This window comes from Pteronotus mesoamericanus, unplaced genomic scaffold (genome assembly GCF_021234165.1).
Source record: "Pteronotus mesoamericanus isolate MK-2021 breed Mesoamerican mustached bat unplaced genomic scaffold, CSHL_Meso_final contig_116, whole genome shotgun sequence".
NCBI lineage: Eukaryota > Metazoa > Chordata > Mammalia > Chiroptera > Mormoopidae > Pteronotus > Pteronotus mesoamericanus.
In genome coordinates, this window is record NW_026555027.1 from 3,202,835 (window position 1) to 3,217,870 (window position 15,036).

At 57.9% G+C, this 15,036-nt stretch overlaps 1 protein-coding gene across 1 annotated transcript in view; it reads right to left on the reverse strand.

Annotated features, from left to right (window-relative positions):
• Positions 1 to 8,831, reverse strand: part of RCAN1 (regulator of calcineurin 1) — a 68,225-nt gene extending 59,394 nt beyond the window's left edge. The window contains exon 1 of the mRNA XM_054578126.1: positions 8,523 to 8,831. Coding sequence (XP_054434101.1) covers positions 8,523 to 8,765 — 243 coding nt within the window. The 5' untranslated portion in view covers positions 8,766 to 8,831. The remainder of the gene's footprint in view (positions 1 to 8,522) is intronic.
• Positions 8,832 to 15,036: the final 6,205 nt, after the last annotated feature.

The following is a 15,036-nucleotide window of genomic DNA, read 5'->3' on the forward strand; positions in this document are numbered from 1 at the left end:
CTCCCCCGCATCCTGTCCTTCCTCCAGACGCTTACTCTTGTTTTTTATAAGTATTTTTTTCTTCACTTAAATCATTTTTATTTTTCAATTACATAAGGAAAAAAGATCAAATATATGAACAACAAGTGGCAATGAATGCATAACTTTCAAAGGTTAAATCTAGAAAACAAAATAAATGGACAAGCAGAGCAGAGACAGACTCAGACGCAGAGAGCAGACCGCTGAGGGCGGGTGGGAGAGGCGGCTGCAGGACAGCCCGGGGTGGCAAGGGCAGCCCCGGCCGGGAGCCGGGACCCCTGTGCTGACTCTGCCAGGGGCCGGTGGGGCCGGTGGGGCCCCGAGTCGCCCTCCCCGCTGAGCTCCGTGTCGCCGGGCGCTGCGAGCTGCCCGCCTCGCCGCCTTCCTCCCTTCCATCTGTCCTGTTAAAGGGCCGCAGCCGAACCCCTAGGGTCGCGTCCAGCCTCCCCAGCAGGTGGAAGCCGGAAAGGCCGTGGGGAAGAGGGCTGAGGTCACCTGGGGGAACCCTCTTCTTCAGCAAATCCCTACTTGGAAAAGCCTGGTTTATGGTGTGACCCCCCGGGCGCGGGGCAGCCGGGCCGGGCTCCGCAGGCACCCGCACACAGCCAGCCCCGGCCGCGCACGGAGCCCAGGCAGGTCCCACGCTCACCTGCGCAGGACGCGCGTGGGGCCAGGAAGGCTAACGACTCGCCCAAGGTCATGTGGTTTATTACATCTCTATTAAGCTCTTTGTTTCTGTTCACATAACACACGCAGTGAAAGAAGTTAATTTTGTCCAGCATCCCCGCCCCCAGGTCTGCCCGGGGCTGCGCCCCTCACACTGGCCTTGCCATGACCGTGGGGAACAGGTGACTGTCCTTCCCCTGCAACCGAGGCCAGGCCTGGGGGTGGTGGCTGACTCCCCTGGGGTCCCCGCCGGCCTTGCCACCAGCACTGGTCCCAGAAGCGGGCAGGCCCTTCATGAACGGAGCCGAATGAATGAGTGGACAAACGAGTGAGGAGACAGAGCCCGGGCTCGGCCTCCGCGGGGACACGAGCGTGTCCGTGGGGCTGCCGCTGCGCGCAGAGCACGCCTGTGTGTCAGTGGCTGGCGGGAGGGCTGACGGGAGGGCAGCCGGGAGACTCTCTCGCAGAGCTGCCCGAGGGCTGGCGGGGGCCGTCAGCGGAGGGACGCTCCCCGCGGGGCCAGCGCCTCCTGGCCCCGTGACCGGCACGGGTCACGTGGCCTGTGCGGGCCTCAGTTTCCACATCCGTAGGACGGGGATGGTAACAGTGCCCTTTTCACAGAGTTCTTGTAAAAAGGTGAAATGATGCATGTTACATGACAAGCACATAAAGAAACAGAAACCTCTGTATTATCTTTAAAATAAAGCAGAAAGTTTGACAGAAAATAATAAAGGTGATAAAGTAAAACAAGATATTATGTTGAGCAAAAAAAAAAAAATCCATAGTTAGCAACCTGAATTAGGCAGCGTTTTTGTCTTTTAATTTGGAAATCAGGCCAACCTCAAATACCTCTTTCTGGTGTTATGATCACACGTGGGAGATTCAGGCTGCACCTGCCAAAATTAGTCACGAAAGGAAAAGTACTGGCCCTTCCCACGGTAAAAAGGGTCAGTTTCCCCCGCTCTCCTCATAGAAACCTAGCGGCTTAATACCTTTTGATACGTTATAAACTTAGTAATGTCCCCATAACCTTATCAATGATGTATTTTATGTTTAGAGGCTAACACTGTATCTCCTTTTATAGAGTTAAAGCTGGAAAAAATCAGATTAGAAAATGCCTCCATAAACATTCTGAACAGTAGCTGCTCCACAGAAGTCAGAAGTTTGCCAGGACAAAAAGGAGGCCGCTGCTGCGTCTGCGGCTGGAGCCCGGCCCTGGGGGTCTGCTGCTCCAGGCACTCGGACAGAGAAGCTCCCCCCCACCCCACCCCCCAGCCCAGCGTGAGCACACCCACTGCCTGCTGCCTGGCTTCTAAAGCCCAGAACACAGCAGGGGCGGGCGGGGGGGGGGCACTCCCACTCTGAGGTAGGCCACACGGCCCGGGTAGGCCACACGGCCGGGACCCCCACTCTGCCGGGCACGCCCTTTCCTGCCCACTCGGATGGCAGCCAGCTGCCGGCCGTGGGCGGCCGCAAGGAGAGGCCCACGTGGCCGGGAACTAAGGGAGGCCTCCGTCGACAGCCTTCAGGGAACCGGGGCGCCCAGTCCAATATCCGTGCGGAAGCGCAGCACTGCCACCGCCGCGCGCGGGGGCCTGGGCGGGGCGCCCCTGCAGCCCAGCCTGGGGGGACTGCCTCGGAGCCACAGCTTGCAGCCTCGGGGGCGGAGGCGCCGAGCTGAGCCATCGCTGTGTCCCGGCCTGCAGGCACTGCGACGGTAAACGCCTCCAGCTTTGACCTCTAGGTTCTGAGTTAGTCTGTCACAGGGCAGGGGATAACGGATACCCTACCTGATGCTACGTGTTCGTTATTTCCCGGTCGCTGTGACAGGCACTGTCCGCACATCAGGAGACGTGAGCACTGCGGGCACCCGCTTTACAGGCCGGGAAGCGCAGGCACGGGTGGGGCGGTGCTAGAGGCAAGCACGGGACCCACACCCTCGGCCGTTTGGCGGCTGCCTCCACGTGTACACTTCAGGGGGGCGTGAGCACGCTGCGCCCGACTAAACCTTTGCAGGTTAAAAAAACAGACGCCACGCTAAACCCACTAAATCAAATACAGCGGAGGGTTCCTATTGTGGCTGAAACCTAGCAACTACAGGAAGACCACCTGTCCCCGCTTCCAGCTCAAAGTTAAGGTAATTGGCGTTTTCCTGATGTTATGCTTGGAGGATGTTCCCGCTTCGCCCAGGAAGGGTGGGTGCGTTCTTGTCACTCCCTGTTGCCTGTCAGGGCTCAGGGAACACGGCAGGGTCCCTTATGTCTCACTGATGTGAGCACCCACCGCAGCCGCTGGGTGCGGCCTGACAGCAGAAAACGTGCCCGAGCGGTGTCTCTCCCCATCTCCTCAGCACGCACACCGATGGGCGCACACCGCCGCGAGCTGACGGGGTGACGCAGCCACAGAACCAGGCGAATGGCCCCTCAGGACGTGCAGGACGAGGAGTGGGCCGTGCCATCGGAAGCCTTTGCAGCAATTTAGAGAAAGGAAGAAGGCAGCTGCCACCCAAACACGGGGCTCGCACAGCCCCTGCTCCGGCGCCTCCACGCCACACACAGCCCGCTCCTCCTTCCCTTGTGCGACGCCGTCAAGCTCGACGTGCAGGCCTCCCCAGTGGGGGCATTTGCTCTGCTGCTGCCGGAGGAAGGGTGCCCCGGGCAGCGACAGCGGCAGCCAGTCGGGCTGGAAGGGGAACAAGCCCTGGCAGGGAGCAAGTGGGTGGGGGAGCTGAAGGACCTCAAGGACGTGAAAAAACACACACAAACGAAAAGCCCCAAACTTGACTTATTTAAGGATCAGAAGTTCTAAGATGAGGGAAGCAGCATATAACTTCTAAAGAAAACTTTGCGGCATATACCCCTGCAGTTTTTAAAACATGCAACGTTCTGAACGTCCTGAACAAATCAAGCGGCGCCACATTGGTCTCACACCTTCCCACTCAAGGAGGTCGAAGGGGAATTTCTGTGAGTAATTGAACCTGAGACACTGCGCGCCCAGGCCACCTGGCTGAACAGGGAAAATGGACTGAACACGCCTGGACCTGCCACGGAACTAGAACCGCACCGTCCCCATCCTGCTGGGAGGTGGCCTTTGACGACCGGCCGCCACCAACATACGCACGAGGGGAACCCGGCCCCCACGACACTGTGCTCCAGCCGCGTCCCCGGGTCTGCAATCCATTCCATGGCCCAGTTACCGTCACTGAGGACGGCAGGGGTCCCGGATCTGCCCTGGGGTGCAGGGGGCCGCTGCGCGAGAGGTTGTCACCGGGGCCCCAGGCGGCAACCCCATGTTAGAGAAAAAGCTCTTCTCTTGTGTGCCGCCTGCCCCAAGGCTCGGGCTCCAGGCTGACAGCCGGTCATCCTGCCTCTGGGACGAGGCCAAACTCTCAGGAGCAGGGGCCGGGGGCCAGGCTCCCGTGTAAATGGGAGGGAACCCAGGCGCAGGTCTGGCTAAAGGTGGAACTTGGCGATCAATTGTTCAATAATGGTTTCATGACTCAATGGGCCTGGCCAGGCGAAACACCTTGTAGCTGGGACAGCGGTCCTCAACATGACTCCCTGTTAGAGTCACTGGGGGGCCCTCCCAGGGGCCCCCCGTCTCACCTGAGACCAGGCATGGTCTGTGGCAGCCTGGGCACGGGGGGGTGGGCGCTTTTCAGACTGTCTGGGGGTCCCCGCTGGTGGGAAGAATGTAAGGACATCACTTGGGCTCCTTTTGTGCCTCTCAGACTATCCCGTCATTTAAAGCAAGGCCAGGAGTATCACAGGTCTTAGTGGGCACTTGTTTTGAGAAAGGTGAGTTTATCCTCTAGCAGAGTAAAGTTCTCTGTGGTGTGCATTTTCCAACTTAGCCTTAGGCAAAGCTCTGTCAATCAAATGTACATGCATGTTCCAGACAACAGAAAAAGTGGTATTCGTTTCCATTAGCGTATGGAGCTCTACTTACTGCCTGGAAACCGACAGAATATTACCTGAGGACTTAAATTTCAGGTTTGCTCGGCGAGGGCTGCCTAAACTCTTATTCCGGGGAACCAAGGAGCCCTTCCCACCACGCAAGCGCACGTAAGGACTGGCTCAAGGCAGTGCTTTGCTTTCTCGGCACAAAAAACCCCCGCCCCCAGAGCGTGCAGTGATGGGCATGCTCAGCAAGTATTTGCACAACAGAAAATCAACTTATTTTAATAAAAGTTTTCATTCATTTGTTGTGTGAATCTCTCTGCTTGTAATTAATGATCATACAGTTTCAGTTATTATTTAGGTAAACACTTAATGAATATACTCATTACAATTATTTACAATTAATGATGGCCCAGTGAACAGAAACAAAGTTTGCAGACCCGACCCCGACTGGTGGAGTCAGAAAACCGCTTCTGATGCCAACTCCCCTGGCAACGGGGGGTTCAGGCCATTCCTGCCGCTCCCGCCAGACGGAAGGGGCAGGGCACTGCGAACCGAGGGCCTTCCCCTTCGCCCCGTCCACCACGATCTGGATGTCCAGGCGCCCCCCGCGTCCACAGGGGGACGCCCCAGTCCCCGAGGGGACGGCATCAGCAGGGGTCTCGGGCGGGGCTCCCCTGGTGAAGGGCTGGAGCCCTCCCGACAGGGCTAGTGCCCAGTGACAGAGGTGCCCCGCAGAGCCCCTCCTCCCTGCGACCGCCAGTGAGGGCACGGCCAGAAGCGAGCCGTGCGCGCGGGGAGGGGACGCGGGCCACAGGCGACCACGCCAGCCTCGGGCCATGAGAGATGCCTGCTGCTGCGGTGCTTGGTTGCGGCAGCCCTGACAGGCTCGGCCACCGCTGCTCGCCCCGGCGACAGGAGGGGACGGCCGGACCACCGCCAGGGACGCGTGCCAGCACCAGGTCAACAGTGCGCCTAGCCAGGCGCAGACCCCGCTCGCCTGGGGCACAGTCACATTTGCACTCCCCACTGAGGGGGGCACAGGGGGTCGGCCTTCACAGCAATGAGGCTTCAGGCTGAAGCCTCGGGAGCCACAGGGTCCCCCGGGGACTGAGGATGGCTTAGCTCCCTGAGAGGCTCCCTTCCCGGACGGCTCGCCGCAATTTCTGCTCCCAGGGCAGGGCTGCCTGCCCTCGGGGACCGACTCCCCAGTCCGAGGGGTGTGTGTCTTCGCCCGCCGTGTGACATGTTACAGGACCCCATGGATGACTGGTGCCCACAGGCCCCGCAGTTCTGGACCCTCCAAATGGAGAGGACAGGCTCAGGTGGGCCTCCTGTCCTTTGCTCTCCCTCCTGCGTCGCCCCCCGAGTCCAAAGCTTGTTGGAGCGGCCGGGCCGCAGCCAGAGCCTCCTAACTGGCCTCCCCACCTCCTCCCTGCCCACCCCTGGCCCTCCCGGGAGACGTTCTCCAGCCGCCTGGCAGTGAGAAGGACGCCCAAGTCCCTCCATGGCCACTAAGGCCCTCGCGGCCCTGGCTGTGTCCAGCCTCAGCAGCCACTGCCCACCCACCCTCACACTCACGCCGCCCTCTGTCACGCAGGCCCCTGCGTGTCCCCCAGATGCCCCCAGTTCGTCCCTGCACTGGATGCTTCTGCTGTTCACTCTGCCTGGGCTCCAGCCACACGGAGCCTATTCATAGAGCTTCTTCCCTCAGCTGCGACAGAGCTGTGCAGAGGCCTTGGGGCCACTCAGTCTCCAGGGGACCGATGGCGACCCCTGAGCAAGTCCTCTCCCTGCACTGTCCCCAGAGTCATTCTGCACCCGCCGCCCCCCTCCCTGGGCCCTGTGAGGCCGCCCCACCGGTGCGCTGCTCTACTTGGCCTCCTGGCTGCAAGCTGGTTCGGAGAGCCAGGGGCAAGTGGGGGTGTCCCCCCTGCTCAGCTTCTCAGTGCCACCAGGGGCAAGTGGGGGTGTCCCCCTGCTCAGCATCTCAATGCTATACCTTCATGTCTCAGCTCCTGCCTGGCAGCTCCTCTCTTGGGGTTCCAGCAACACCCCTGTTGATGCCCGGAGTCCTGCCCCCGAGAACCAGCTCCTAATTAAAACCTCCTGAACCACCACCGGGTCCCTGTTTGGGCCGACGGAAACCACCCCACCTGGCTTCCCCGCTCGGTCCCTCCGCCACGTTGTCCTGCTGCATTTCCTCCGCTGCCTTCACGGCGCTCAGAGAACTCGGTCCCCTTGCTTCGGTCCAGTGTCTCTCTCCTCCTCCCCCAGAACACGAGCAGGAAGCTCAGTGTGCTCACCGTCCTGCCCCCTGGGCCTCAAACAGCCTGGACGGCAGGAGCAGAGCCTGGATCACAGGAGCACTCAACCAGCAGCGCGGGAGCCAGCGACCTGACGTGCGCCCGCGCGCCAGCCCGGCGCCTGGCCAGCACAGCCCCTCACCAGTACGGCCCCATCACCTCGCACAGGACAGCGATCTCCTCTCCCAGACCTCCCCCTCCGTGCCCACTTTGGGGTCTTGCTTTTTTTTTTTTGTTTGGCACCATCACCTCTGATACATCGGATACATTTATCTCTCTCTGTCTTTTCCCCCCAACAAAAACGTCAGCCCCAAAGGCGGGAACACTATTGAACCACTGAGCCTGGAACTGGGCCGGGCCCAGGACACAGTCTCCCCTGACATTGACTAAAATGAACAGCCAGCAAAGTGGGCAAAACGTCATACAAAGCCATCCAGGGTCGTGCACAGCACTTCCTGGGAAGAATGTAAAACGGTGCCTTGCGCACCCCCAAGCAAGCAGCGCTGTCTTACAAGACCTGACCTTGCTCCCCAGCGGCGGCGCCGAGGACCCCCAGGAAGGGACTGGAAACGCTGCGGGACACTGGCCCAGGAAGAGGGAGGCTTTAGAATGAGCAAGACCCTGCGTTCGTGACAGCTGTTGCTTGAGAGCGTGGCCCGGAAGCTCACCGAAGGCCACAGCCGCTGGGGGTCCTTCCTGAAAGTGCCTGGCACATCAGTGATAAACACCTGTGCTGGTCCACTCTGTGCCACTGTGGCTCCTCTCAGCACCGACAGGAGCCACCAGAACGGGGCCAGGGCGGCGCGGCTCACCGACAGCCGCCCTCGCAGCAGGGCACGGCTCTCCCAGGCAGGCCTCACTCCGCACTGCCCGTGTGTTCCAAATTTTATTCTGCATGCTAATCGCCGATTTGAAATAAATGCCTCCTCCCCACCACTGATGACTCATACCTGCCCCCTCGTCTTCCAGTGTCTACATTGTGTGTGGGGGGGCGGGGGCGTTGGGGAAGGTGGGAGTCCCCACGGACCGACTGTCCCTGAGGGTGGCGTGTCACTCCTGAGTACATCTCCTACAGGCCTAAGAAGTGAGTCTCTTCCCTCCCAACACCGTTTGACCAAAACTGGCCCACCGCAGGGTAATGAGCAACAGCGCCGCTCACCCAAACATTGGCTTTTCTTCCACTAGTGCAGATTGGGAATGCGTGAGTCACGTCGCCATAGCGAGTCCCTAGGAATGAGGTGACCCCTCCTCTAACCAATAAGTGCAGGGGCTGGGACGAGCCTCCCAGTGACGTGACAGCACAAGCTCCAGAGCGCCCCGTCCTTTCGTGGGCTAATTCCTCCCTCGTCCCCACCTGAGCAGACACCCGGGGCAGGGGCGTCGCTGGGAGGCGGTGACCAGCCCAGGTTCCAGCCCAGGCGCTGACGGCAGGTGCTCGGGGGCAGGGACCCTCGGGGAGCGCGGCCCCACCCCAGCGCCAGCAGGCGGGAACCCGGCAAACAGGCCCGCCTGGGGGGGTCGCCGCGTGCCAGGGTCCGCTCCCCGCCCCGCGGGCCGGGACCTCGGCGCCGCGACCCACACCGCATCCTCCGGCAACAGGTGTCAGCCCCGCGCCCCACGCGCCCGCCCTCACCCGGCAGAGGCCGTCCACGAACACGCGCGGGTCCAGGTGGCAGGCGATGGTGGCGCTGGGCAGGTCCTGCATGTCCACCTCCTCCATCTCGCAGTCGATGAAGCTCCAGTCGCCGCCGCCTTCGTCCGCCTCGGCCGCCCCGGAGAACGGCGCGAAGGGCCGCAGCGACACCCCGGGCCGCGCTCGCGCCTCGGCCGCCTCGGCCGCCTCCCCGAGCCGGGGCTCCGCCACGCCGTCCTCCATCCCGGCGCCCGCGCGCCCTCGTCTCGGCGGCAGCGCCCGGGTCGCGATCTCCCTTCCACTGACTCTCAGTTAACCCCCTCGCTGTCGCGTCGCAGCCGGCGGTCACCGGTGCCCTGGCAGACGCGGCCTCCGGGCGCCAGCCGGGTCAGCCACCGTTTCCCTCGGCGCCCGGCAGCCCAGCCCTTGAGGGCGGAGCTCCGACGGATTCGGCGGAGGGCCCTTTAAGACGAGACGAGCTGTATTTATTGCGTCCCGCCCACCTACGAGAGAAGACCAATAAAAGAACTGAGTTCGTCTCACGTGACTCTCATTGCACCGCCCCCATCCTGAAGCCTCGGGCAGCCATGTTGCTTAGGGGCAAAGGCTTCCCTTGGGCAAGTTCCGCTTTCTCAGCAGCGGGAGCCGGCTGCCCCGCGCCAGGCAGCGTCCTGGGCACCGGGTGGTAGCTGGGTTGACAGCCGGGTTCCCATGCGGTGCCGTTTGGAAGCACATAGGCCAACTGTTGGAGATTTAAGTGCGATTTAGTCCGGGCTGTGGCCCCGTGGCCACGAGCAAGGGGGCGGATGCCTAATCACGTAGAGTCGCAAATCAGGAGTGAGCTAGACCGGGAACGGCAGTAGCTTACCTTTGCATTTCAGCGTATCTGTCTTCAGGTCCTTGTTCAAAATTTGTAGCATCGGAAGTGATCGTTTGGCTTACCGCCGTGTACTAGGTACGACAGGAGAGAACACAAGAACTGGAGTGGTGGCCGTTGCCTTTGAGGAGCTTCTTACGGAGGGAAAGCAGAGGACCTCAGATCAGCCTCTCTGCCTCTCCCCGTCCCTGCCCCCACCGCGGACGGAAGACCTTCCCGGGCGGGGTGGGGGGGGGGACGATGGTCCCCTGAAAACCCAGTCGGAATTCCAGCTTTGCCGGTACCGACTAGGCCAGTGACCCCATCTGAAAAACGAGGTCATACATGGTGCAGGACCCGATACATGGCAGCTCTATTTCTGTGCTAGGTTTTCAGGAAGACGCAAAATGAGACCTGTGTTTTCCCCTAAAGGAGGGTCCCCCTCCAGTGAAGAACGGTAACTGATTGTGATAAAACGTATATATCCAACGGACAGCGGAGGTTGATTCAGGACGTGCCGGGTGCTTCGGTCGCTGTTAGGGGCAGTCTTAGTCCCGTCTGCGTCCTGTAGAAGCTTAAACCCAGTGGGAGTAGTGACGCACGGGCAGAGCCGGTTCTTCAAATGGAGCCGGAGTCAGTGTTGTGGGCGGCTCCGTTCTTCCCCGCCAGTGCGGTAAAGAATTACAGATCAGCCAGCCTACTTGTATGTAAGCAACGCTTATTAGTGATACATTCTTATGGAAGAGAGCGGGCCTGGCGGACGCGGGGGGGGGGGGTGTAGGGAAGGCATAGGGACTGGGACTCTTGGTCCGGAGGCCTTATACAGTTTGTGGGGCGGGGTGGGGGAATTCTATATTGCTTTGGTGGGAGAAGGTGGTGCATACTCTTCCAAGGGAAGGCGTAAGTATGGGTGGAGGTCTGTTAACTCAGACTTTTATCTTGTTCCAGACCACCCCTTGTTATCCTATTAAAAACAGACACGTGGCCAGACGCAGTTCATCAAAGTTAGTTATGAGCTTTTTCTGCAAGTACGATGGACCCTCTCCCACCCCTCCCCCTTCTCCTACACTTCTACCTAACACGAGGGTCCGGAGACAGTGGGACCACCCTACACTGCTAGTGGGAATGTACAGTGGTACAGCCACTTTGGAAAAACAGTTGGGCGGATCCTAACAGTTAAACAGAAAGCTATTTCATAACCTGACAACTCCTCTCATAGGTGTAGACCCAAGGGAACTGAAAATGTGTGTCGGCACAAAAACCTACGCACGATGGTTCATATTATCATTATTCATCATAACTAAAGAGTGGAAATAACCCAAATGTGCATTCGCTGATGAAGGGGGGTAAGCCAGATGTAGATCCATACAATGGAGTGTTATTCAACCATAAAAAGCAACAAAGTGCTAACCCAAGCTACAACATGGGTGCATCTTGAAACATTATGCTAAGTTCAAGAAGCCAGTCACAGAAGGCTCTATGTTATTACACTTACATGAAACATCCAGAAAAAGCAAACCCATGAAGACTGTAGATGAGCGGTTGCCTGGGGCTGAGAGGGGAGGGAAGAGAATGACTTGTAGAGGGTACAGGGTTTCTACGGGCGTGAAGAGAATGTTTTAGAATCTGACTGTGGTGATGGTTGTACAGCTCCATGAACGTGGTAAAGACCCCTAATCACACTTTAAAGGGTGACCTTTATGCTACGTGAATTATGTCTCGATACAGCTGGTATTTTAAAAGAAGAGAGTGTTGGGAAGGCCGGAAGGGGTTGGATGAAGCCAGCGAAGTGCATGACGTTGCTGAGCGCGCAGCTCTCCCTAAGCCCGGCAGACATTCTGAAACAAAGGGGAGCAGGCGCCAACTTAGTGCTGGGTGGGTCCCTGCGGTGTCATCACCTCAGGACGGGAGGCTCTTTCTGTCCTGAGGTACCCCGAGCTGCCTACAGCCTGCAGACACAGGGCAGGGGAGGGAAGGACGCCCCAGGGAAGCAGAAACCTGACGCGCCCAGAGCCAGCCACCGCAGCGGTGGCTGCTGAGCGAAGAGAGGCCAGGGCAAGTTCAGCCTCAGGCACGTGGCGAGGACAAAGTCACCAATAGCTGACTTGACAACGTGGTCAGTCATTTCTGAGACACAGACACCCAGGCTCTCAGGGACTTTGGATTCCCTCCTCTGCCTGTCTCCTCTTTCTCCCCAGGTGGCAAAGTAAAGAGGGCGATATTTTTTATTGTCTCTCTGACTCCAATAATAATACTGACTTCATCAGGGTAGCTTGTAAATAGTTACCGTGCATACACGTAAACTAGCTCCCATAATCCTCGCGAACAGGTATTTATTACTCCAGAGTCTTGGAACTGAGGATCAAGGAAATTGAACGATTCTCCCACAAAGCAAACAGGCAGCCAGTGGCCATGCAGAAGAGCAACAGGGCTCACCAAAGCGGGAGTGATCTTTTCAGAGCTGTCATAAAGAAAACAGGGACAAGCTTCCTCAAGGCCCTTCGGGAATGGATGCCTGTCTCTCTCTGTCCACCTGTGGCAATGGAATGGAAGACCCCCCTGCGTCCTGATTTGGCGCCCGTCGAACGGGAGGGCCATCCCTTCTCATGGGCTCCCAGGGGCCAGGCTCAGCCAGAGTTCCAGGAACCCAGAGGGAAAGGGCCCCCCACAGGGGCGGAGGGCTGCTTCAGCTGCCCCTCTGCTCACTGCAGCGTTGCTTACGGTGGACAAACTATGGAAGCGACTGGGGTCCATCAGCAGATGAGGGGGTGAAGGCTGTGGGGCATGTGTGCAATGCAATATGACTCAGCAATAAGAGAATGAAATCGTGCCATTTCTGACAACACAGATGGACCTGGGGGTACGGGGTGAAGTAAAATTAGCCAGAGAAAGACAAACACTGTATGATGATACTTTATATGTGGAATCTGTGAAGGCAAAACGAATGAATCAACAAAACAAAACAGAAACAGCCTCACAGAGAACGAGAACAAGCTGACGGCTGACAAAGGTGGGCGGCGGGGGTGGGGGGGGATACAAACATGATCCAATACAATAATAACGGGCCACACAAACTGCCACCTTGAGCAAAAAATAGAATAATAATTTTTAAAAAGAAGGATGAGAAGCTGCTCTCGGTGGTTCCTTTTGCGGAAAGGCGGAAGGGGCACGCATTTCAGCGGCTATAGCCCACCGCCTCCCATTCATTTTCTGTCCCTTACACTTCGGTGGCGCCGGCCGCAGAACAGCCAGCAGGGGGCTCGGGAAGTCGCACTTGGTTATTTGGTTCCCAGCACCTGTCTCTCACAGGCACCGCAGCCCAGTTCCGCAAGCGCGCCTGTGCGCCCATAAAGCAGCCTATTCATTTGCCAGGTGGGAAGTTTCGCTGTGCGACTTCCAGCCGCTTCCTGTTCTGCTCTGGAGATTGACGGCGCTGTGTGCAGCAGGCCCTCGCTGAATGCTTATTAAATGAACCCGAGGCATTTCCGCACATGCCGGCAAATTATAGGCATTTGAAAGTGTTATTTTAGATAGGAGGCAAAGAGCTGCATTTCTGAGCATTTTTACAAAGAATAAACTGTTCCAAAGGCTGCTCAATCGAATAAACCCCAAAATAACTCAATCCAAAGTTTCTATTTTGTTACCTCCTGTAAAACGAATTAAAAAAATACACTATTTTTGCTGTTGTTATTTCAGAGAAATGAACTTTTTTCCTTACTCAAGGTTTATTCTTAAAATTTACTCTTCGAAATCCCTGTAATTTTTTTATGGTCTGTGATGCTTTTAAAATCAGAAAGCTAGCCTCATAAATTGGGTTTGGGGGGAATGCTGGAATTTGGTCACGTGGCCTTTCCAAATTTGGAAAGAAAGCTCACTGACTCTTGGGTCCCTCCAGGCTCTCTCAAGGTCGCTGACAACTCCCTGGGTGCTTTTATGTGAGGATTCTTCCCGATTGCAGGCAACCAAGACCTTAGGTGCCAGTTTAAACAAGGGAGAATTTAAGTTAAGGATGCAGGGTGTCTCTTGGTCGCCAAGGGCAGAAATGCTGCCAGCCATGGGGAAGGTCCCAGCAGCTGGACCTCGGTGGCTGTCCTGGAGCCAGGCTGTCATTCTGGGCACCTTGGGGCCAACAGAGGAAGGGGCGGATGCCTAAGGAAATGAATGTTCACTTCTGAGCGTGCACGGCCACGCGTTTACAGCGATCTTGTGTTGTTCAAATGCCTCCCTTTGTGGGGAGCTCGCACCCCAACTCCGGCAACGGTGCTGTACAATCCCCCGAATGGCTCCAGCAGGAAGGCCGGCCTGGTCTCAACTCCGGTCTGTCCTTCATCCTCTCTGTGGCCGAGGGGGATCTTGCTGTATAGAAGGCTGATGTAAAGAAGTGCCGAAGGGGCTAGAAACCACATCCAAGCTCTGCCTGGCAGGAGAGGGCCCAGCATGCACGGATCGTCGCTCTTCTCTCAGTCCTGGGTGCCCCTCCTGTTCTACATATGTTAAATCTTCGAGGGGGACAACAGGTAAACAGATGTTCCCCTCCGGCCAGCATCTAGGGAAGGACCACCAGGGCCGGCTGCGTCTAGGGACCAGCTAGATACTGTGCTTGTCATGAGGTCCCCTCAGATGGAGGGGTGGAGGATGCTTTCGTGACTGCCTCTCCACAGTCTGTCTTTGGAAGCCTGTGCATGCTGGGTAGCCCGTCCTCAGACCTAGCCGGTGTCGCTGTTGTGATGCCACAGGGGAGGTTTCACTGGTACCTCTCCCAGTGCCCTTCCTCAGGGATGGCTTTTTCCTTCTTAGATTCGACCCGTGTGTAAGAGCCACGTCCTATGTGCCTGTAACACAACAGAGTGAGGGGAACCAAGTCTGCCTCCCCAAAATACGTCTTTTGGGGCTTTTCATTACTTTAAACTGGTAACTTTTTAAAATCCTCACCTGAGGACATTTTTTTCATTGCTTTTTAGAGAGCGAGGAGGGGGCACAGAGACACGCAATTGGTTGCCTTCCGCACGCACCCAGATCCGAGAATCAAACCCGGCACCCTTCGGTTAGTCCAGCCAACTGAGCCACGCCAGCCAGGGCTAAACTAGTCATTTTTAAGAAACAAAGGACGCTGGAAAAACCTTTGGCTTTCGCCCAATCCACTAAGAGAACTGAGCTAGATAGAGCACCTGCTGCGGGAACCACTCCTAGGCGACGCAAGGAGGAGGGAGAGCAAGCCTAGGAAACACTGCCACCCAGTGGTGGGAGGCCGACTTTCAAAACCGTGGCTCCTTGCTCTGCCCCGGAAAGCCTGCGCGTCCCGCTACACAAACCGCGAAGAGAGAGGTGGACGCCTGTGTGGTCAGGCACCTAACATTTTCCACCAGACAGACGGATCTAGGCGGAAGGATCGGATCTGCACGGAAAGGGGTGGGTGAAAAGGTACTGCAGGGTCTGTTTGCCTAACAACATCCCAGAAGGAAGGGCTCTGAATGAAGCCTTGGGTGCACGCGCTCCTCTGGGCCTGGTCCTGGGTTTCAGATCATGTGGATGCAAATTCGCTGTTGGGGTTCTGGGCCCCCCGGGAGCTGGTGGGTGGGACTGGTGGGACTGTGGGGAAGTGGGGGCTGGCAGCTGTCTTTCAGAGACCTCCGGGGCGGGCGCGGGGGAGCACCCACC